Source organism: Haliotis rubra, unplaced genomic scaffold (assembly GCF_003918875.1).
Source record: "Haliotis rubra isolate DU_JTF1 unplaced genomic scaffold, ASM391887v1 Scf40, whole genome shotgun sequence".
Classification (NCBI taxonomy): Eukaryota; Metazoa; Mollusca; class Gastropoda; order Lepetellida; family Haliotidae; genus Haliotis; species Haliotis rubra.
Window position 1 is genome coordinate 2,826,200 of NW_025767080.1, and position 22,077 is coordinate 2,848,276.

Below are 22,077 nucleotides of genomic sequence, written 5' to 3' on the forward strand. Positions count from 1 at the left end.
CCCAACATCTCCATAGGGAATCAGAAATGGGTAATATTTCATCAGCGCTTACCACCAAACCTCAACCCCTAACTTCAAGATCCAATGTCAACAAACCACTTTGTCCAAGGAAAAATGCTTGGCCTCTGAAGATTCCTTTCCTACTGAGATACACTGAATATTCCCGCTGGGTGCCTTGTCCCAGCTAGTCTTCGCTTTGCTGGTTTTCCCAGCTCAGCACAACACCACGAACCACTGTTGTACATGAATTTGTTCCAGCCTTAAGGGGCATTGATGGGCTATTTTTATCATGACAAATTGTTACCTGCCTGAGTGAAATTGAGTTCAATTTACGTCATTAATGGGTCTGTCGTGTTCATGGAACTTGGAGGAAATTCAGGCGAGAATCTGAGGAGCAATTATGACAGATATTGTATAGTAAATAGCTGGACCCAACTTGTCATAATCCTATTCTAAATGTCTTAGATTGCTATTGCCATTTGTCAATCACTCGGCAGCCATTGGCGGCAAGGTTGACATCTGCACGGAGTAGATTGTAGACATTTGTAATATACCTGGTCACTGTCCTTTGATAAATGTTTATTTTGCTGAAAAATTAACTTAATTTTTTATAATTGTTTTTATGATATATCTTTGCTTTTATGACGTAGATTTTATAGATTTAGTTAAAAGAGGAAATATACCTTAAATACTGAAATAAGGTTGCAGCAGAATATTTCTGTTGTGCAAGTGGATATTGTTGTTATAACTTCAGAGGTGTAAAGGGCATGTTTCCCTCCCACCATGTGCCCCCTCCCTCACTAACTCCAGCTGGTCTAACATTCTGCAGCTGGGAGCAGTTTGGTGTTATGCAAGCTGAGATTGAAGGAGGAGGCCGGTCACTTGATTTGCCTGTTTCCTCCCCGTCTATCGTATTGATCTGTGACGGTGTTTTACAGCCAGCATTACACTATCGGCCAATGACGCCATCAGCGCAACCACTTCAAACTACCTAAATTTCAGTCTACTTGAGCGATGCCCTAGATTTCTTGCAAACCCTCCTGGCTCTGCTCGATGTGTACGTTCCACTGCAGAGAAGGGGAGGTATGGGTCAAACTAACATCGGAAATGTTACACAAATTAGAGCTTTCAAGATGAAGTCGAAATAAAGTTTTAAAAGGCATTGATTTAGTTGTGTTGGCAAAGCTGAAAATATTAAAGTCAATATTCCATAATGAAATTATGTAGTTCTTCAGAGTATTGTTTCGTGGTACATGGAAGCCCTAGTTTTACCGTTGGTACCGATTTCCTTACATGTCCGGGAACATTTGTAATTGTTTGGATCACTTCCTGTTTCAACGTCAAGAAATGTTCTTTTATTGCCAAGATTATCACTGCTGCAGTTCAGCCATGCAATAAAGGGTATGGAAATCACAGGTCACAAGTGGGACTACCACCATTGTGATGTCCATCATGGGACACCTTCAACTTAACAGACATGATGGGCTCTGGGACCGCTCAGGCCACATTATATCAGATTTGGTTGGCTATGGAGGATCGTTTGCTGGTCCTGCCAGGGACGTGATGACAGCAGACCTTTTGAGAAACACACTTGACCCATATTGCATAGGAATCATGCAGTCGGATATGCAGTCACATAGTCAGCAAAACCAGAATGAGAAGACATAAAAGTTAGTTGTGATCTGGACAGGATGCAAGCCTACAGAATTCACTGGAGTGAAACTGGGATCTCATATAGACTTTTATAAGTTATGAATTTCAATACAAAAGAGACATGTTTATGCAAATCATCTCTTTGTGTATCAGTTATGGTGATGACTGTACCCAAGTTTTTAATATTGCAGTTATGATGTATCGGTGTGTTACACATTTTTGGCTGCTTATTAGGAACATCTTTTGCTTTCTTGATTATCTTATGAACAATTGTAAAACATGTCAGTAACTTATCGGACTACTTTACCTCACTATCTCACTACTTAATTATCGTTCAAGTATTTACAATGTGTTTGTGATGCAACCTGCCTAAAGAGTAAACAATGCCATCCAAAAAGGTATGGTGTCAGAAAACTTACAATCCAACGTTATTTTAAATCTGTTAAAGTATTGTTATTTATCATGGTAAAAAATATGTCAAAAGTGAACTGAAACAGTTGTGAGACATATATAACATATGGAATTCTATGGTGTCAGGAATCCAGTACCATTCTACAGTGTTTCTCTACCAATCAGATTGTAGCGCACGCTCGTCATTTTACAATGTGAATATACATGTATTAGCATAAGTTGAATTTAAAGTAGCTGAAATCTTCCTATGTCCTCTGTTATCAATTGTTCATATATTAGATATCAAAGGATAAGAATGAAAGAATGTTTCTTTTCCTGTATCTTCTGAATCATGGATTAAGCAATAAACAAAATTCAAATCTTTAATATTTACACAATCAAGTATTTTTCTCAAGCACACAGAAAGATTAGTGACAACACCCAAGGAGATCTTTGTGTATGAGTATACTATGATGAATGTTATTTAAATGGACACTGGAGGTTCTTCTGTTCATGATCATAAAGTAATCCTTTAGCACAACCATAAAGTCTGGATGCAACAATACTGCAGGGCCCTATGATGAGACAGAGACAGAGACTTAGATTCATGGTCAGGGTAATGCTTGGTTTTGTCTCTTGTATCGGGGAGGGGAGGCACAATGATTCTCTTGATGTCGTATGTGTGATGTTTCACTCTGTATAATAGAGCTTTCTTGTAAATGGTACAATGGTTTTGGTTTTGCCTAAGGCCACACTTTTCATATGTTATTTTTTATGTTTTGAGATTTCAGCTAATTTTCGCTTTGGTAGACTAATAAATGAAATTTCAGTATATACTACTTTCACTTTGATAAGGATCATACAAATTCACAACTTTGCTTAAACGTAGATTTATAATGTGATATTGTATCCATTTTAAACTGGATAAATATATAATGATATGGTAACCCCTCTTTAGGCAAACAGTCACTTTAATCTAACCTTATGCTCTTGATACATGTGTAATCATAAAAATGATTTTCATGGCACCAATCAACCATTTTGCAAATCGGGAATGAGTCATTGACAAATAAACAATACCTGTCAATAGCAGGTATGTTGTCCACAAGATGCAATGACATACTGAAACCTAGGATCCATGCTAACAATAAGCTTAGATATTTAAACCAAATTTGACCCCAAATCATAGTTTTCTGTTGAATGCATGATTTGATCGTTAGCAAAGTGTGAATAGTATATGACCTTACATCACTTGCTTGATAACGGTGTTAGTAGCTACACCAAAACGTCGCTCATATTATATTAAAGAAGTTGTATATCCATAGAACTCCATAGAAGTTGGCCTTAAGCTGATTGGGAAAATATCCATTTAGTAGTAAAACAGTGGTGTTTCGAATTTTATCAGAAAAGGTATATGTGTTAAATTTTGTCTGAGAAGAGTTTTTTTTATTATGAGTTATTTTCAATGGCCAGCAACTACATACTATAAATCTGAAAAGAAATAAATTTAAGTTTTTATGGCTGTATCATTTCCTTATACATCAATGATAGAGCAGTCAGACAAATGAGAAGAAAACCCTCACTAACAATGTTATATATTTTCTGATTGTATAATTTTGCTGAAACAACAGAAAATTAACGAAGTATTAAGTTTAATCTTGCAAGGCATCAGTATGACCTCAATGCAGACCTGACTACATCCACAAAGATTTCTTAACGCTATGATTGCTGTAGCCTTTGTTGGCTGTTGGAGCTACGATCATCTTAGCTCCAGCATGACTTTGTGAAACTGGACCCTGAAGAGGCCACAGCCCTAATCCCCGGATTGATCCTTCTGCTACAGTTGTCCTAAGTCTATGTTAAAGTATGGGTGTTACAATCGTCTTAGCGCTAATATCGGGTTGTAGAGCACAGGACAACTTGAGAGGAGGGAGCAGTTGTGGTCATTGTCCTTGTCATCTGTCTATTTCTGTAGGCAGTTGCTCAATATTGATTACACACTGTTCTCAACGTCTCCGATCGTTCAATTGACTCTTAAGCTTGATTTGGTGTCAGAATTTCACAAAAAGTCAAGGAAAGGCCCTTGATTCCTTTGCCGTCGTAAAATGCAGGCATTTTCTGCAGCAGTTGTAACATGGCCGGTAATGATTGAAAGCAACATCAGGGAAAGAGGTTGAACTGATATGAAACAGATAGTTTGAGTAATGTCAATTCGTTCTGTAGAATTATGAAAGGAGTTAATGCTTATGTTGCTGCTGGAGAAGATTCCGATGTCTGGAATAATGCCTGAAGGCTGACAATGTGTTGTACCTGTTGTTACCCACCGTCAAAAGATGGACCTTGATTGTTAACAAAATTCTTTTTTGTAAATTTTGACGAAAAGGTAAATTAATGTCATTCTGACTCATTAACCACAATACTGTAAGAAAATTTATAAATACATTTTTGCTGAAACCTTACAAAGATTTTTTTGGCTTTTTCAACATAGAGTGAGTGAGTAAGTTTATTTTTACGCTGCTTTTAGCAATATCTCAGCAATATCACGGCACCAGAAATGGATTTTACACATTGTACCCATATGGGGAATGAAACCCGGGTCTTCAGCATGACAAGTAAACGCTTTAACCACTAGGCTGCCCCACCACCCCTTTTCAAAATAGAAACTGAGGTGTTTGAGATCAGGAAATTGTGTATTTAATGTGTAAGTATACAATACTGATGTTAATAAATACTCCTTGTATATTAACACTAAAAAATCTTACATGTATTATATTAAAATATTTTCCCCTCTCTCCCATGACGTTTTTCCCCAAAGTGACCTTAGCTCTTAGATAAGGTCCCTTCATGGTACAGGAGTCTGGTTTTTAAACAAAAAGGTGAACCCCAAAATAATTAAAGACTGACCTAACAAAATCAATTGTTGTAGCCCTCAGTATATGTTTAACATAAGACAAACTGTCTTGGGCTTGAGTCAGTTGCTAACCTTCATATGGTGTTGTTATGGGGCAATATTTCAAAGGGATCCGGAACTACTGCAGCTAACTCATCATCCCTTTGGTAGTTTCCTTGTCAACTTCTTCATATTAGATTATTGGCAGTGTTTAAGTGAGCAAGATTTCTGTGAGTGATTTTTCATGAATGGTTTAATGTAGTTGGTTCAGATGTACCTGCCCAATAGGACTTCTGCAAAGTTCCTTGGCTTCAAAGGATGCTCACTGGACATGACTTTCAGTTACGTCTTATGTTCACCTGGCCTGGTTTTAATAATGTTTTAATATGGCTGCCAGAGCAGCCACATTGACAACCTATTTTGATTATTGCTCACCCATTTTCTGTTATGACTGTTTATCAATGTGTTACTGACTGCACAGACATTGTTACTATGTTGATCAATGTGTTACTGACTGCACAGACATTGATACTATGTTTATCAATGTGTTACTGACTGCACAGACATTGTTACTATGTTTATCAATGTGTTACTGACTGCACAGACATTACTATGTTTATCAATGTGTTACTGACTGCACAGACATTGTTACTATGTTTATCAATGTGTCACTGACTGCACAGACATTGTTACTATGTTTATCAATGTGTTACTGACTGCACAGACATTGTTACTATGTTTATCAGTGGGTGGTTCTGACCGTAGCCATCATGGCTGTTTATCAGTTGGTGGTACTAATCGTAGTCATCATGGCTGCTTATCAGTCGGTGGTTCTGACCGTAGCTATCATGGCTGTTTATCAGTGGTTGGTTCTGACCGTAGCCATCATGGATGTTTATCAGTGGGTGGTTCTGACTGTAGCCATCATGGCTGTTTATCAGTTGGTGGTTCTGACGTAGCCATCATGGATGTTTATCAGTTGGTGGTTCTGACTGTAGCCATTATGGCTGTTTACCAGTGGTGGTTCTGACTGTAGCCATCATGGATGTTTATCAGTTGGTGGTTCTGACTGTAGCCATCATGGCTGTTTATCAGTTGGTGGTACTGACCGTAGCCATCATGGCTGTTTATCAGTGGGTGGTTCTGACCGTTGCCATCATAGCTGTTCATCAGTGGGTGGTTCTGACTGAAGACATAGTGACTGTTTATCAATGTGTTTCTTACTGCAGCCATTGTGACTTATCAATGGGTGGTTCTGTAACATGTGCAGCCAGTGTTTAACTGACTGTTTCTCTGGTTTCAGTGGAAGCACTTCACCTGGCCCATCTAATGTCTGCACATGGCTACTTCTTCCCAATAGACGACCATGTGCTCTCCGTCAAGAGTGACAACACCTACTACAGATTCCAGGTGAGGATAAAGTAGAGCATGTTCAGCTCAAATGTATAAACGTCTCTCCGAGACAAATATATCCAATACAGACCAGCAAGTCTGTAAATGATGGCAAGATCTTTTTTGTGATATTTTACTAAGATAATTGAAGAATTTTCTTCTGTTAAATATGTTCATTTCAAATACTAGAGGTTGGTCCTTACTACACTTAAAGGGTTAAATTGGTTCCAGTGTACGATTGTTTAGCCAGTTGAGGACTTGCAGACAACAGGTGCTGCAATTACAAATAATAATTTTGCATCCCTTTGCTTTCATGTTCATGGTAGAGAAAAAACATGTGTCAGCTTATATGTGTATTATGTAATGTATAATTCAAGATTATCATATCCAATTATCTGTAAACATTATTGTTAGGATTCAAGTTGGATGGCAAAGACTTTAAAAAAGTAATTTCAAGTAGATTTTATATGATGTGTAAAGTAATGACTAGACTTGTAATGGTTGAAGGTGGCCTTACTATGGCCAGCATGCTTAGTACACTGGTATTCAATGAAGACTGAAGGGAATGTTTGGAATATAAAATTTTAAAATTCAAATTATAATTATGTAAATAAATATTAATACATGTTTTGCTTAGTTTGTTCCCAACTGGTTGAACTGATCTGTGAGGCCAGATTTGATATTATATTGCATATTTCAATTACCCGGTAATCACCAATTAGCTGGGATCTGTCGAAATAAGAGTAATTTGTGTACATGCTATACATAATTTGGTATGAAGTTGGTTGCTTTGTTCAGTGACAAACTAATGCCATTACATTGCATTGGATCAATCTGTGAATTAATTTCAACAAATGACCATCATTTTAAAGAAAGGAAAGGTGTAAACCAACTGATAATTATGAAATTCTGACTTGATCCATTGTTCATGATAACAGAAAGGTGCTATACGACATTATTCCAACAGCTGACCTGATCTCCTTTAATGATGAGGGGCAGTGGGGTAGCCTAGTGGTTAAAGCGTTCGCTCGTCACGCCGAAGGCCCGGGTTTCGATTCCCCACATGGGTACAATGTGTGAAGCCCATTTCTGGTGTCCCCCGCCGTGATATTGCTGGAATGTTGCTAAAAACGGCGTAAAACCAAACTCACTCACTCACTCAGTCAGTCAGTCCTTTAATGATGAGGAAATACATATTTTTAGGTGAAACTAGTTTCTCTTTAACTCACTACAGATGTATGTACCAAAATATATTGGGGTGTCAGGAAACCAGACATTTCTATGAAGTTGACAAGACAGATAAGTAATTCTTGAGGGAGATAATCAGTAATCCTTTATTCTCTCAGTTATTCTTTCAGTAATCAGTATGATGATATTTATTTTGCAGACTCCATGTTTTTGGCCCTCTCGCTGTGGAGAACCAGAGAATACTGATTATGGTAAGATGGGCTGCATCAATTAAAGGCGGTTGTTATAATTTGAAATCTCTGATTGGCCAGTCAGAATCAGGCAGTTGACAACTAAATTCAGGGTGATTATGTTGACTGGAGCAGTGTTTAAAAGTTTTGTCTGCATTTACCCACCCCCAGTTATCATGGGTAGTTTGTCTCAATTCTTTTATGATGAGTACTCAGATTGATAATATAGTTTGAATCCAAAAATATCATACACATTGTCCAAAATAGTCAACTAAACATTTAAAGCCTTTGAATGATGTTGTGGGAAGTTAGAGGAAGCAAGAAATGATGCAATATTCAGATGTTTGTCACTTTGGGAAAGCTCACAGGCATGAGTGTGATCATCACAAACTGTTAAACATTACAAGGGGAATTTTAGAATTCAGCATCATGGGATTCTGGTGTGTCAAAGGTACACAACTCTGTAGAAACAAATTGCAATGCATGAGCTTACAGGGACAGCTAGGTTCTTCTTCCAAACTGAATGCTATGACTGTGGATGTTTCTGGGTTATTTAAATGATGGAATGGAGATATTACGGACTGGATATTCCAGGATAGCAATTAACATGTCATTTAATGTTGAAATTTATCGAAATGTAGAAGTTGCATTCTGATAATATAATCTTCATGCTTCTAAAGTATTCAAATATTTCATGCATGGTTAAGATATAGTACTCAAAAGGAGTTGCAGAACACCCAAATGTTTCATAAGAGAATATTACATTTTTCTTGCCATGACAGATTAACAACAGTCCTATGATAAAGTTGTTCCATGACAAGGAGTGACACATTGACTATGAAGTGATCAGGAGTAACCTCTTTTGTGTACCATATTTACAAACAAAACTAGCATGTGATGACGTTTGTTTTGACGCTGCTATAAATATTAATGTATTTCACTTCAACTGCTAAGTGTTAAAGATGATGAAATTATTGATCAACACATTTAGGGAAATTTATTTTGGCCTGAAGATTATTTTTGTTTAGACACTAGTCTTCTCATAGAATTGTCAAGGGTTAGCTCTAAAGTGTGTATTTTTTTTGCAGCTGTTTATTTATGCAAGAGAACGATGCAGAACAAGCAAAGGCTGGAGCTAGCAGACTACGAGGCTGAAAACTTAGCACGATTACAAAAAATGTTCTCTAGGAAATGGGAATTTATATTCATGCAAGCTGAAGCACAGGCCAAGTGAGTTGAGATTACGAGTTGAACTGGGCCGGTCATATCTAGCTGTTATAGCTGTGAATTCCCAGTCATAATGGCATAAAAGTTTCAATTTAAACTAAAGACCCTTTGTTCTTGAAGTTAACATTGGCAAAGTGAAAAAATGTTAAGATTACAGAGCATCAAATGCTCAAAAGGTATTTAACTTTCATAGTTCATCAGGGGTGACTAACAGGCTTGGGTGGTCAGGCCCGCTGACATGGTTGGCACTAGGGCTTGGACAGGTAACCCAGATACCCGGGTCGGGTGGGTAATGAGTTTGACCCATCCCAGCCCTAGTTGGCACATGCCATCATATCCCAGCTGACAAATCCCAAGTAACAAACAAAAATCATTAGACCTACGGGACTAAAACCTACATAATTACCACTAGTCGATGACAAGAGTTTTATCAGAGATTTTTTTAAGAAATGAATGGGTTTTTTTGTTTTTCTATTTATATTATGATTTTCATATATTTTTAAAACTGCCTTCCTTGATAATCATAACATTTGATGGGAATATGAAAATGATGCTTGACACAGGTGAATGTTACACATATGTCCAAACCAATACTCAAAAACATTTTGGAAGATGTATGTCTTAAAACAAATATTGCTTGAAGGAAATTGTAATGCAGTTTTTCAAAGACCATTATTTTAAGTATATATTTATTTTTATATTTTTGGGAGGGTGTGTGGGTGGGGAGTGATTTTTTAATAAACATCAAATACACTTTGCTAATGGTAATTCTACTATTTTATATACCTGCAAGTAATTTAGCTTGACAAACTCCATATTTTCATAGGAATAGCTGTGACTTAGTGTTAAAATTTCTTTTGATTTTCTGTATGTATTCTGTGTATCCACAGGAATAAGGCTACCATAATCCAGACGGAATGTTCACGTTATAATTAAAACATGTCTGATAAAAGTCTTAAAGTCACCTACTAATATTAAAATAGAATTGTCCAAAATGTAGATGTTTTGTAATGATAAATGAAATTCATGTTGATCAACCTATTTCCAAGTAGACACTTTTCTAATACCCCATGACTAAAACCTGGAAATGTAGTGATAGCACCATGCAATGTTTGTGATAGACATTAACAATCTGATTTTATTAATGTATTCCATGACTTGTTTTTATTCAGAGTGGACAAAAAGCGTGATAAATTGGAACGCAAGGTGCTAGACAGTCAGGAGAGGGCCTTCTGGGATGTGCACAGGCCAGTTGTAAGTGCAGATTGATTCTTCAAATTAGACAAAACATTTCTTTCTGGTCTTTCTGTTTGAAACTACCGTGTTCTCTGTAAGTTCAGAGAGTTTTGTTGAGTGCTGCTTTAAAGTGTCTTTCTTGTAGAACCTGGCATGTTAGCTGGAAGTGTGACCAAAGTGATGGAACTCATCAATATGGCCCGGGCAATCCTAAAACCATAATCAGGGCGAAACAAGATTCAAACCTGTGATCATAGATTTCATAGATAACAAGCATTCGATTGGATGATGTCATACACTTTACACAGCTGTATCATGCTTACGATAAATAACACATGTCATGTGATATATTTCTTTGTATTTTGTTATTGATATGAAAGCTCTACCATTATGCCTGATGCTAATAGCGTCGTGCCTATGTATTGTTGAAGACAATAAGGAGTCCCTGGGGAATGGGAATTAATGTTATAAAATTATATTTCTTGAAGTTTACACACACAAAAAGCAGTGATAATATTATAGTCAGGGATGTCATTTTTGTAATCTCATAAAAAAATCTCGATCCTATCCCAGGATAAATGCCGCGTCCCATGGGTTATAAATCTCCCTCAACAACCATTGATATTCATTATATTCAAATGTGTTCTATTGCTTCATGGCATATTCAAGGTTGAGTGAATGTCAAAAGTGACTTGTTTTTATTTGATATCAAATGACAGTACTTACTACATCTAATTAATTAATGACAGCCTTTCGGTGAGACGTGAAGCTCTTACCAACACTAAGGATCACTTGTACTATTGACTGCTTCTATAGACAGCCAGCTGAATGTGGGGAAACCATGTCATGGTGCTACAGGAAGATAGTGTCCAGCCATGCCACTTGAGGAGCCTTCTTGTTATACTGTTACAAACAAATCCTAATTTGCCCAGTATTGATAAATCATTGTTCACATTACAAGCATTGATTCATCCTTCTACTGATACTCTTTCTCCTCGTTATAAAGCACAGAATTTAATCCTACATGATGCTCATGTACTCTGTATTTTTAATAACTTTGTGACAGTATAATTTGAAATGATATTAGTTTTGAGGAATAATGTTGAAAAACTTTGAAACATCCACTTGAAACCTTTTGCTTTATAATGAGGGAATTACAGATGCTTTTGTGATGCAGTGGAAATTTTTTAGAGTGATAGGTATAGATGCTTGTATATATATTGAAAAGTATATTATCCTGCAACTCAGGATTGCACTTCATTCAAAATAATCATTGTGTCGTCATGAAAGAGGAAAATGGCATTTTTTATTTTTTTGTGTGGCAGATGCATTTTGTAGGCATGCTTAGCACATCACCTAGTATTGATTGTCAATGGAAATTCATAGTTCGGTAAACCATAGTAATCCAGCCGAGAATATCAGACATGCTTTGCGGCCAAATTGGCTCATCGATAAAGACTTGAGCAAAGGCCTCCAAAACATGCATGCCTCTATGTTTGCTGGATGCTGTTATCTTTCAAGAAAATTTAGAAAGGAAAATTAATGCATATTATTTCCTTATCATTTCTCTGTTAGAAACTATATCTGATACAGTTCAGTGTATAAAAGACGCCACCATCCAAACATGTAATTTAGATCCACTTGTGTTTCCTATTGCACATTAGTTGCATTCAGATATTTGCATTTTAATTCTGGAATATGGTAAAAGTAGGGTGTTTGTATGTAAGGATCAATTCTAAGATTGAAGGAAATCTTTTTCATATTATTTAACTCATAATTTTAATTCAGCTGTTTATAAGGATTGTTGGAAGGTTCTATTCAATGTGTCAGAAAACTGCAGGATCTCCTGCTAGGAGTGGGATAATTCAGGTTTCAGTAGCTTAGGTATTGCTTCAGACCAATTCTATTTCTTATTTTACAGATCCCCTGGTCTTATTTTTTCAAGGATAAGACAAAAAACATAAAATAATTTCCCCCCCCCCCAAAAAAAAAAAAAAAATCCTAATATTTATATGATATAAGTGAAATAATCTTGAAATCAGTGTGAAACCTATACTCACTCAAATTATTTTTAGTTGATATAAGAAAACCAAAAGAGTTAACATGGAAACTCATGTGGGCTTTTGCTTTGACTGGTGATTTTTCCCTTTTTTCTTCTTTATTTCCCTCCTGCCTTTAGGTTTTCTGAGGACAAAAATCCGCAAAACAAGAAATAAAATTGGTCTGGCCTTAGGTAGATATATTCCTACTCTATAAAAAATTACATAGCTATATAGAGCTGCGAAGAAAAATTATATATAAAAATGACAATGTGAAAGTTACATATAGCCTTTACATTAGATCCCAGGCTGGTCACATGACCACATATCTGACGTCCATATATATGTATGTACAAACAACAGATTTTGATGTTCTTAAATCTTTTATGAGAAATGACAAACAAGGATGGCCAAATTCCACGTTCCTAGGAAATCCATGGGAATTCCCTAGCCATGAATAAATACAGAAGTGTTTCTGATCATTTCGACCTTTTAATCTTGATCTCAGCATTTCAACAAACCTTGGGAATAACGAGAACTTGGCTTTATGCCTATGCACAGATACTCTCGTTACGACTGACCCAACTTTACGAGGAAAGAAAAACAAACACCAACAATTGGATTCATGCCTAGACAGACAGTGACAGTCTAGAACAATCTCTGAATTTACCTATCTATTTGACACATCTTTGTAATAACCTTTCAGTCATCGGCCAATGATGACTACTGCTAACACAACTTTAGAAGTCCCATCTGTCACTTTTTTCATGTCAGCCATTTTGACCTCCCATACTTGTAAATGTGTCACAATACACTGTCACTGACTGACTTACTTAACAGACTTTCTCATGTAATGAAGATATTACTTGAATCTATTTGTTGTGTAAGCAAACTACACCAGATAATTGTAATGTGGGCATACAAACACCCGTGGTGAATCTCCTTTTGAGGGACTATTGGTTTCCTTGATCCAGCTGGTAATGTAAATTTAAGATCACACATACTTATTGAAATCTTGCCTCCTGTAACCCGCTATGTAGTCAATGGTGTCAAGAATTTGAAACTGAATTCATGTAGAAATGCCTTGCCAATGATGGTGTGATTCACCGGCTTCATGTCTTGAGGCAGCCATGTTTTTCAGAACATGGCATGGCACCATAGTGATGTGTCATAAACTGGCACAAGAAACCTTGGACTTACCTGTCCACCAACATTAAAACATGCTTTACAGTTTACCAAGTCAACAAATCATTAAAAATGTCAAAGTTCACTGATATTAACTTTATGAAAGACAATAAAACTATTTTGTGATGCTTTATCAATAAAAAGCTAATGTAGATTTCATTTTGATGTAACAGTTCAACACTGCATACTTTCCATCCATACATTTACTTTTGAAGATATTCTTACCACCTACAGGTTTCTGGAAGATTACTCACATCAGCATAGAACAGCTCAGTCTCTCTAGGCTGGAATAACGCTGAGTGAAATTTGAAACGAAAAACAAGAGCAATTTTTGTGATTGTGATCAATGTGTGTGTTTCAGCCTGGTTGTGTCAATACAACAGAGGTGGACATCAAGAAGGCTTGTCGCATGAACCGCCACTCAAAGATCACAAGAGTTGGAAGCCTGGTGTGTATTCATTTTATTTCCCTCTGCACAAACACCTGCATACAAACACATCCATGTATTAATTCCCAATCACTCGTATCATGTTAGTTCTTCAGCATACCATGGCTGGATTACAGGTTGGGTAGGTTCCCTGTATTGGTTCCCCATAAAGGTTCCCTGTAATGGTTCCCCGTAATGGTTCCCTGTAATGGTTCCCTTCATTGGTTCCCTGTAATGTTCCCTTCATTGGTTCCCTGTAATGGTTCCCTTCATTGGTTCCCTGTAATGGTTCCCTGTATTGGTTCCCCATAAAGGGTTCCCTGTAATGGTTCCCCGTAATGGTTCCCTGTAATGGTTCCCTGTAATGGCCCCTCCCTCACCCAGTGATACCAGGCCGTAGTTCTGATCTCCCTATTCTCATCAAGGAAGTAAGTACATCAATAGTGATGGAGCTTATCATAGATGGTTAAGTGTATTCTCCCAGACAGTGAGCCAATCACTGGAGGTAAATGTGTACCTTGCCAGACAGTGAGCCTGATGGTAACCCTGATGGTCTCCTAGACAGTGAGCCAGTCATTGGAGGTAAACATATACCCTGACAGACAGTGGGCCTGATGGTCTCCTAGGCAGTAAGCCAGTCATTCGAGGTAAACGTATACCCTGCCAGACAGTGAGCCTGATGGTCTCCTAGACAGTAAGCCAGTCATTGGAGGTAAACTTATACCCTGCCAGACAGTGAGCCTGATGGTAACCCTGATGGTCTCCTAGACAGTGAGCCAATAATTGGAGGTAAATGTGTACCCTGCCAGACAGTGAGCCTGATGGTAACCCTGATGGTCTCATAGACAGTAATCCAGTCATTGGAGGTAAACGTTTACCCTGCCAGACAGTGAGCCTGATGGTCTCCTAGACAGTGAGCAAATCATTGGAGGTAAACTTATTCCCTGCCAGACAGTGAGCCTGATGGTAAGTCCGATGGTCTCCTAGACAGTAAGCCAGTCATTGGAGGTAAACTTATACCCTGCCAGACAGTGAGCCTGATGGTAACCCTGATGGTCTCCCAGACAGTGAGCAAATCATTGGAGGTAAACTTGTACCCTGCCAGACAGTGAGCCTGATGGTAACCCTGATGGCCTCCTAGACAGTGAGCAAATCATTGGAGGTAAACTTGTACCCTGCCAGACAGTGAGCCTGATGGTAAGTCCGATGGTCTCCTAGACAGTGAGCCAATCATTGGAGTAAACTTGTACCCTGCCAGACAGTGAGGCTGATGGTAACCCTGATGGTCTCCCAGACAGTGAGCCAATCATGGGAGGTAAACTTGTACCCTGCCAGACAGTGAGGCTGATGGTAACCCTGATGGTCTCCCAGACAGTGAGCCAATCATGGGAGGTAAACTTGTACCCTGCCAGACAGTGAGCCTGATGGTAACCCTAGAGGTCTCATAGACAGTGAGCCAATCATTGAGGGTAAACTTGTACCCTGCCAGACAGTAACCCTGATGGTCTCCTAAACAGTAAGCTATTCATCGGAGGTAAACTATACCCTGCCAGACAATAAGCCTGAGGGTAAGCCTGATGGTAAGCTATATCCCCATACAGTGATAGTAAACTGTATTCTCCCAACAGTGAGTCTATCATTGGTGGTAAGCTGTATACTGGCCAGACAGGGAGACTCATCGTAAACTATAGCCCCTATACATTGAGCATGTTATTGATGGCAAGCTGTATCCCCCCAGACAGTGAGCCTGTCATTGAAGGTAAGCTGTATCCTCCTTGACAGGCAGCCTGCTGTTGATGGTAAGCCATACTTGGACCCTACCTTAAACAGAGTGCCTATCATTGAGGGTAAGCCATGTCTTCTCTCCCCCCCAGACAGCTTATCACTGATGGTAAGCAATTTCCCGAGGCCAGATGCCCTACCTTGCTGGATCAGAGGTTCGTGGCCTCCCTGTGGGCCTGTCTCAGGTTAATGTATAGGGGTCAGCCTTCATTGCCCCAGGACTACTCTTGCCTTTTCTCAAGTCTCTGCTACTTCGTCAGGCTTGTTTGAGGCTTGGGGGAGATTGTGTGACACAGTATTAAAGTGCAAGAATGGTAAACTCAGAAGGCCAGAGGGGTGTCCATGGGCCTGTCCCCCATCCCGTCCCTCATCTTACAGGTCATACCCCCCAGTATGCTAGAATCTTACAGATATGTTACACACATGAGCACACACACTGGCACACACACATACTGTGTTAATTGAAATTCATGAATTTTTGCATGGTTAGAAAACTAATATGTACCTTCACCTCTATTCTTGTATTTACTGTAAAATTCAACATTAAATCTCAATTTGATTAAATGGGGACTATGTACCATGGTCTGTACATGTGCCATAATGTTTTGGTCTACAGACACACAAGTTTGTGTTTAAGTGATTTGAATGAATCAAGACAGTGCATTTGACTGTTGCTAGTACTAGTACCCCTTTAAGAATGTAATCCTTGCTGATTATATTTTGGTATCAAATATTATATATTGAAACTTATAATTGGCAAGGCACATTTACATAGATATAAAATGTAATTTCTATTTCATATATTTCACAAATTAATATATATTCACAGAATGTTCTATGCATTTGAATGTTTACCATGTTTGTGTTTCTAAGATGTTTTTAAAATGTTCATTACCATGTTCGTACATGTGTTTAAAGTGTTAAGTGTTTTTCTGCCTGTTAAGGATATGAGGACTACAAATCGTGTTTCTCTGCAGCCTAATTACGCAGTACCTGGGGGAAGGATAAGCCCCAGTGTCTCCGAGGCTGATCTTCACAACCCTACAGACTCCATACGAAGGGAGGTAAGTGCTGTGTGCTCAAACCAAGCATCTCAAATTCTTTTCTTTATCTCCTTTCAAAGTGAAACTTTCGTTTTATTTCATTTTAATTATGTTCACCGAAAAGGGTATGTTTCCTGGGCTATAAAATCTTATAAATAATTATCTTTAAGATTTGTATATTGCTCGATATTTAGACTCTGTGCCTAGTATGTAAATTTAAATGTTGATATTACTTTGTTCCAGATTGATGCTCTACGAAGGAAATTAGAGAAAAGAAGAGTGAAAATATCAAAAGTCACAGAAAGGTAAATTGTATAAAGAATGTAATATTGATTGAAACAATCTTTTGCAATTGTGGAAAAATAGAGATTTTTATCAAAGGGAGATAACTAACTTAATATCTTTAATTTGTAATAATGTAAAGATAAGGCTAAAATATTTAATTTATTAATATATATGTTTCATGAAAAATATGAGTATGTACAGATGTCATTCATAAGCAAAAAGTGTAACAGCAGTAGTGAGTAAATCTCCGTTATTGTCCTATTTCAGTTACATGGCTTACTATGAGCAATACGCAGAATATGATGCCTTCATAACCAGCCCCGATCCGACCAATCCCTGGATCTCAGATAACATGGAATTCTGGGAGACAGAAAAATCATTGTGAGTTATTTTTCTTTCAAATAAAATACATGATCTACAAAGCAGAATGTTTCAGGAATTAATGACAGTGACACCATGAAATAACAGCTTTAAATAGGTGCCTAACAACTAATTGGTTGTTAGAGGAAACTTAATGACTTGATTATTTACAGGCTGCTTTCACTAGCTGGGACATTGCTGAATGCTGTAATAAGAATACAATCAAAGAGAGTGAAACCTTGTTTATTAAGCAATGATGTTAAATATTTTAAGTTATCCATATGCCAGTGTGAGTATTTATTATATTTAGGTTTTGTGATTTTGCAAGCAATGTGCAGTTTTAACTGTCCATGGTGCCGTTGTTCAAAGCAATCTTAGCAGTAAGGTGACCGTAACTCCCATACCTTAACATAGACTTAAGGTAGTCTTAGCGCTAAGGTTGTTTTGTACAACGGCACAATGTATTCTAGTTTTTGTAGCAACATAATGTTAGTCAATATATGGCCAATATGAAGAACAGAATGATTACTGAATGATTGGTGGTTGAAGATATTCCTATTCTATTTTAAACATGGCCACAGCAATAACCTTTTTTGCATGTGTAGGGTTACTGCCTTTTCAACATTTCCTCTCAGACTACAATGCTTATGAAGCAGAACATGTTCATAAAATGCCTCGTATATTTTCTAAACGTACTTATTGATTTTGATCTGATGTTCGGCCAAAATGACAGGCATATTTATCATTAAATGATAGCAGTCAGTCATTTGTTTCAAATTGCATTGACATTTTGAGTGGATGTACCGGTAGTTAGTTGTGGGGCGATATTATGAATTTTGAGCTTTACAGCATAATAGTTGTGTACCAAAGTGAAAATGAAATCATGGGAAAAAACAAAGTTTGTGCCAAACATTTATATTAAATCTTAGACTCCACTGTACCATAGCCTGCCACAGTGCTTCTTCAAATAATCTGCATACATTTGATAGCGCGGCAATGAGTGAGTTTAGTTTTACGCTGCACTCAGCAATATTCCAGCTATATTGCGGCAGTCTGTTAATAATCGAGGCTGGATCAGACAATCCAGTGATCAACATTTGATAGCAGTAGTTGCAATGGAAAATAACTGGTTGTGTGATTATGGTTCATGCAACATTAGGATAGGTTCGTCCTTGGGAGAAACAAACTGTATATGATGAAGCATTGAGGTCCCTTTCTTGTTGCCCCCTAAATGTTTCCTTCCTGTTCTTCAGAAGCGGTCGTGACATCCCACAGCGCCGAGTCAAGAGGTGGGCGTTCTCTGTGGAAGAACTACTCAATGATACAGCAGGGAGGGACCAGTTCAGCAAATTTTTAGACAAGGAATTTAGTGGCGAAAATTTAAAGTAAGTATATATTTGTCTTTCAGTGCAGTCTGCAGTTTGTTATGACATAACTGCTGACCTTTAACTTACTACTTACATTAGATAGACTAGGTATTTATCAAATAGACTGAGAATATCACCTAAAACAAATGGACTAGGTGTACTACACATGTATTTGTATCAGACTTTAAGTACTACTTGAAGTTATCCATCTGAGAAAAATGACGTGTAAATACATATATTGGAATGTTTACAACTATTGGAACCTATACTGATAGGCTTTAGTCAGGGTCACTGTACAGACAGGATATATAAATGGCCATAGATGTTAAAGGTTTCTACAGGGATGGTTGCGTTATTGTGAGGAGGGATTATATACTGCACTGTCTGCTTATGGACTGCTTCATATGAGACCAAAAATAATGCACTATAAGGATGGAAAGAAAGTTTATATTACCAAATATGGGATGCTTGAGGTGTTCTGATGCAGTAGATATTTATAATATAATAGTGCTTTTATTTTGATATGTTTTTATTTCATGATAGGTTTTCTGTATGCAGACATGCTTTCTAAACATGACAGTAATTGAGGAATGAAAATTTCTTTTTTAATAATTAACCAATTTTAAGCTTAGATATTTAACTAAGTTCATCATATGTGCGAATGTGTTGCAGATTCTGGCTGGCATGTCAAGAATTGAAGGGACTTCCAATGCGGGAGGTGAATAAGAAGGTGCACGAAATGTTTAGGTGGGTTTGAGATTATTCTAGCCTCACCCTGGAGATGTGCCCTGAATCTGGATATGTTCCTATGTTAAACTAACAGGAACACTTCATACCAAACTCCCCTCTGCTACTGTTAATAGCCGTGTTTTCCGATTATGTTAAATTTCCTTCATATTTGTATAGCACAGTTTCTGTGTTTCTGCTGCCTCATTCAACATTGGGTTCGCTGTCTTTAGTGTTTAGCCTGTAATCTGTCCCTCAATGATGAGGAATTTCAGATCTTTTAGTCGATACATCCCTCCCTTAATCAGGATCTGACAACTCCTTCCTTGATGGTTACTGTATACAGAAAAATTACGTCATAGCTTGTTAGGACAATTTCGCTGGGAATTTATCCATCCAGATTAGTAAGTGCTTTTGTAGGCACATTCTGCTCTGATGAATTATATGGGTGTTCTCTGTTTCAGTGAGTTTTTGGCTCCCGGTGCACACAACCCGGTGAACGTCGACTGCCAGGTCATGGAGCTGGTCAGACGCAGGGTAGAAAATAGTCCCACACGATTCTGCTTCGATGAAGCTCAGGTGAGTCTTGGCAAGGATAACTACGCCCCACACCTTCCCCCAAACAATCTGTGAAGATCCGGGTTAGAAGTGGTCTTCAGCAACCCATGCTTGTTGTAAAAGGGTGGTCAGACTTGCTGACTTGGTTGACACATGTCATTGTATCCCAATTGCATAGATTGATGATCATGCTGTTGATCACTGGATTGTCTGGTCCAGACTCAACTATTTACAGACCGCCGCTATATAGCTGGAATATTGCTGAGTGCAGCGTTAAACAACAACCAGTCAACCATCCGATAAACCAACCCATCCCCCAAACAGGGATGCCAGAGTTTCCAGCACTGTTTTCAATAATATGTAGAAATAGCACAAGTATCACATCTGTCTGGAGGGTGTATTAAAAGTAGAACCTGATCGATGACTTCATTTGCATATTGTCAGATCATGATACCAAGTTTTAACAGACTTGTTTATTGCATCTGTAACACTATTCATTATGCGATATAGGAAATATGTGATGGCACTATTAAATTACCTCATTTGTATATTTAACGGATTGTTTTTTCCAACATTTATCATACTATTCATCACAGCCCAAACACTATCCATTATATGATAAAGGATGTTTTGTGGTGGTGTTGGAACATCTCCATGACGACAACTCTGTTCCACAAGTCCCTGTCTGACGTGGCGTCATTGTTCCTGTTGCAGGACCATATATTCAAGCTGATGAAGAGTGACAGCTACAGCCGCTATCTTCGCTCTGATATGTACAAGGAATTTTTAAGTGGGACCCGGAAGAAAGTAAGGCTTCTACCCGTTCTCCCCAGCACCTGGTCTGCAGGGTTTAAACACTGACCATTGTCCACCCACTACTGTTGTTGCTCATTCACACTTCTGTTTCACTGCAGCGGCCGGAAACAAGACATTTAGCTTCTCAGGCGATAATTTTAATAATAATTAGTTTATATTGAGCTAAATTCACACCGACTATGCTCATAGCGCATAATTTTCCTTCCTCCAAACCTAAAATATTAAGGGGAAATAATCTAAACAGCATGTTGTATCATGCCAGATGCATATTTCTGTGTTTTGAAAACAAAGAATTTCCTATACACGTAAGTTAAAAACTACAAGACTGGCTAAACAGATATTTACAGGAATATTTTGAATAAGTGTCTTTTTTTCCTCATTTTCCTCACCTGCCAACCTTGAACTTCTAGACGAAATGACTTTATTCCAAGAAAGGAAAATGTCTGGCCTCATAACATACACAACAAATTCATTTATAACGTATTGTAAAAGTGTTAATATTAAACCTCTATATACTGGACATTGAAGAATTGAGGGTTCCCCTATTTCTGATTCGGAAGAGATTGTTGCTAGTTGTGTTGTTCCTAAGGTTAGACTTGTAATGATACTTTGACCTTTTCAAGAGAGATCCAGGAGCTTTAGGTGGAAAATATTGTCAAGAAAGTGGATGGCATTGTATTCCTTCCTGATAATTAATTTGATTAAAATATTCACAGATTTAAGGCAGTGAAGAATGATAGTCCGAGAACTAGGTATTGTAGGATCCATATTGGTCCACTGGAAACGTCAATTATTTATGTTATGGAAGCATTTTTATGAGATAGATGGTCATACTGATTTTATAGTGTACAGATTTGTGCAAACATAATTAGCTAGGGTTGAGTCCCTCGAAATTTTACTTATCAGGTTTCCACTGTATATTTGTGTAGCCCAATATTGTTCCATTTTATTTGGGAAAAAGTGATTTTGATTGGTCGGTTTATTGGGGAAAATAAAACCCACTGTTATTGTAAGTTCAGCATGTTAGCAGTTCTATGGTAATTTGGAATCAGTTTTGTTGTGAACTTTTTATAATGCATTGAAGTTGGAGCTGTCAGGTGCAAAATAGTAAACATTTGTTTTCTGATAATGGCTTTTGGCATGTCTGTCAAATCAGTCAGCCAATAAAGGTTTTGTCTCTAGGGGATGGGAATTGGGGAAAATATTTCTTGTCTTCACTTCACTCATTTTTCTAGATATCGCCCATAAAGAAGCTAAATGTTGGCTTTCACGTGACCTACATG

General features: G+C 37.7%; 1 protein-coding gene across 4 annotated transcripts in view; it reads left to right on the top strand.

Moving 5' to 3' along the window:
- Positions 1–22,077, top strand: part of LOC124287349 (regulator of G-protein signaling 7-like) — a 130,092-nt gene that overhangs the window by 100,969 nt on the left and 7,046 nt on the right. For 3 of the 4 annotated variants that reach the window (XM_046723849.1, XM_046723850.1, XM_046723851.1), the window contains exons 4-15: positions 6,237–6,343; positions 7,713–7,764; positions 8,832–8,973; positions 10,143–10,224; positions 13,792–13,878; positions 16,584–16,703; positions 16,926–16,987; positions 17,235–17,348; positions 18,581–18,712; positions 19,367–19,441; positions 19,885–19,999; positions 20,693–20,785. In XM_046723849.1, coding sequence (XP_046579805.1) covers positions 6,237–6,343; positions 7,713–7,764; positions 8,832–8,973; positions 10,143–10,224; positions 13,792–13,878; positions 16,584–16,703; positions 16,926–16,987; positions 17,235–17,348; positions 18,581–18,712; positions 19,367–19,441; positions 19,885–19,999; positions 20,693–20,785 — 1,181 coding nt within the window. The remainder of the gene's footprint in view (positions 1–6,236; positions 6,344–7,712; positions 7,765–8,831; positions 8,974–10,142; positions 10,225–13,791; positions 13,879–16,583; positions 16,704–16,925; positions 16,988–17,234; positions 17,349–18,580; positions 18,713–19,366; positions 19,442–19,884; positions 20,000–20,692; positions 20,786–22,077) is intronic. The other variant, XM_046723852.1, reaches the window with a different exon arrangement.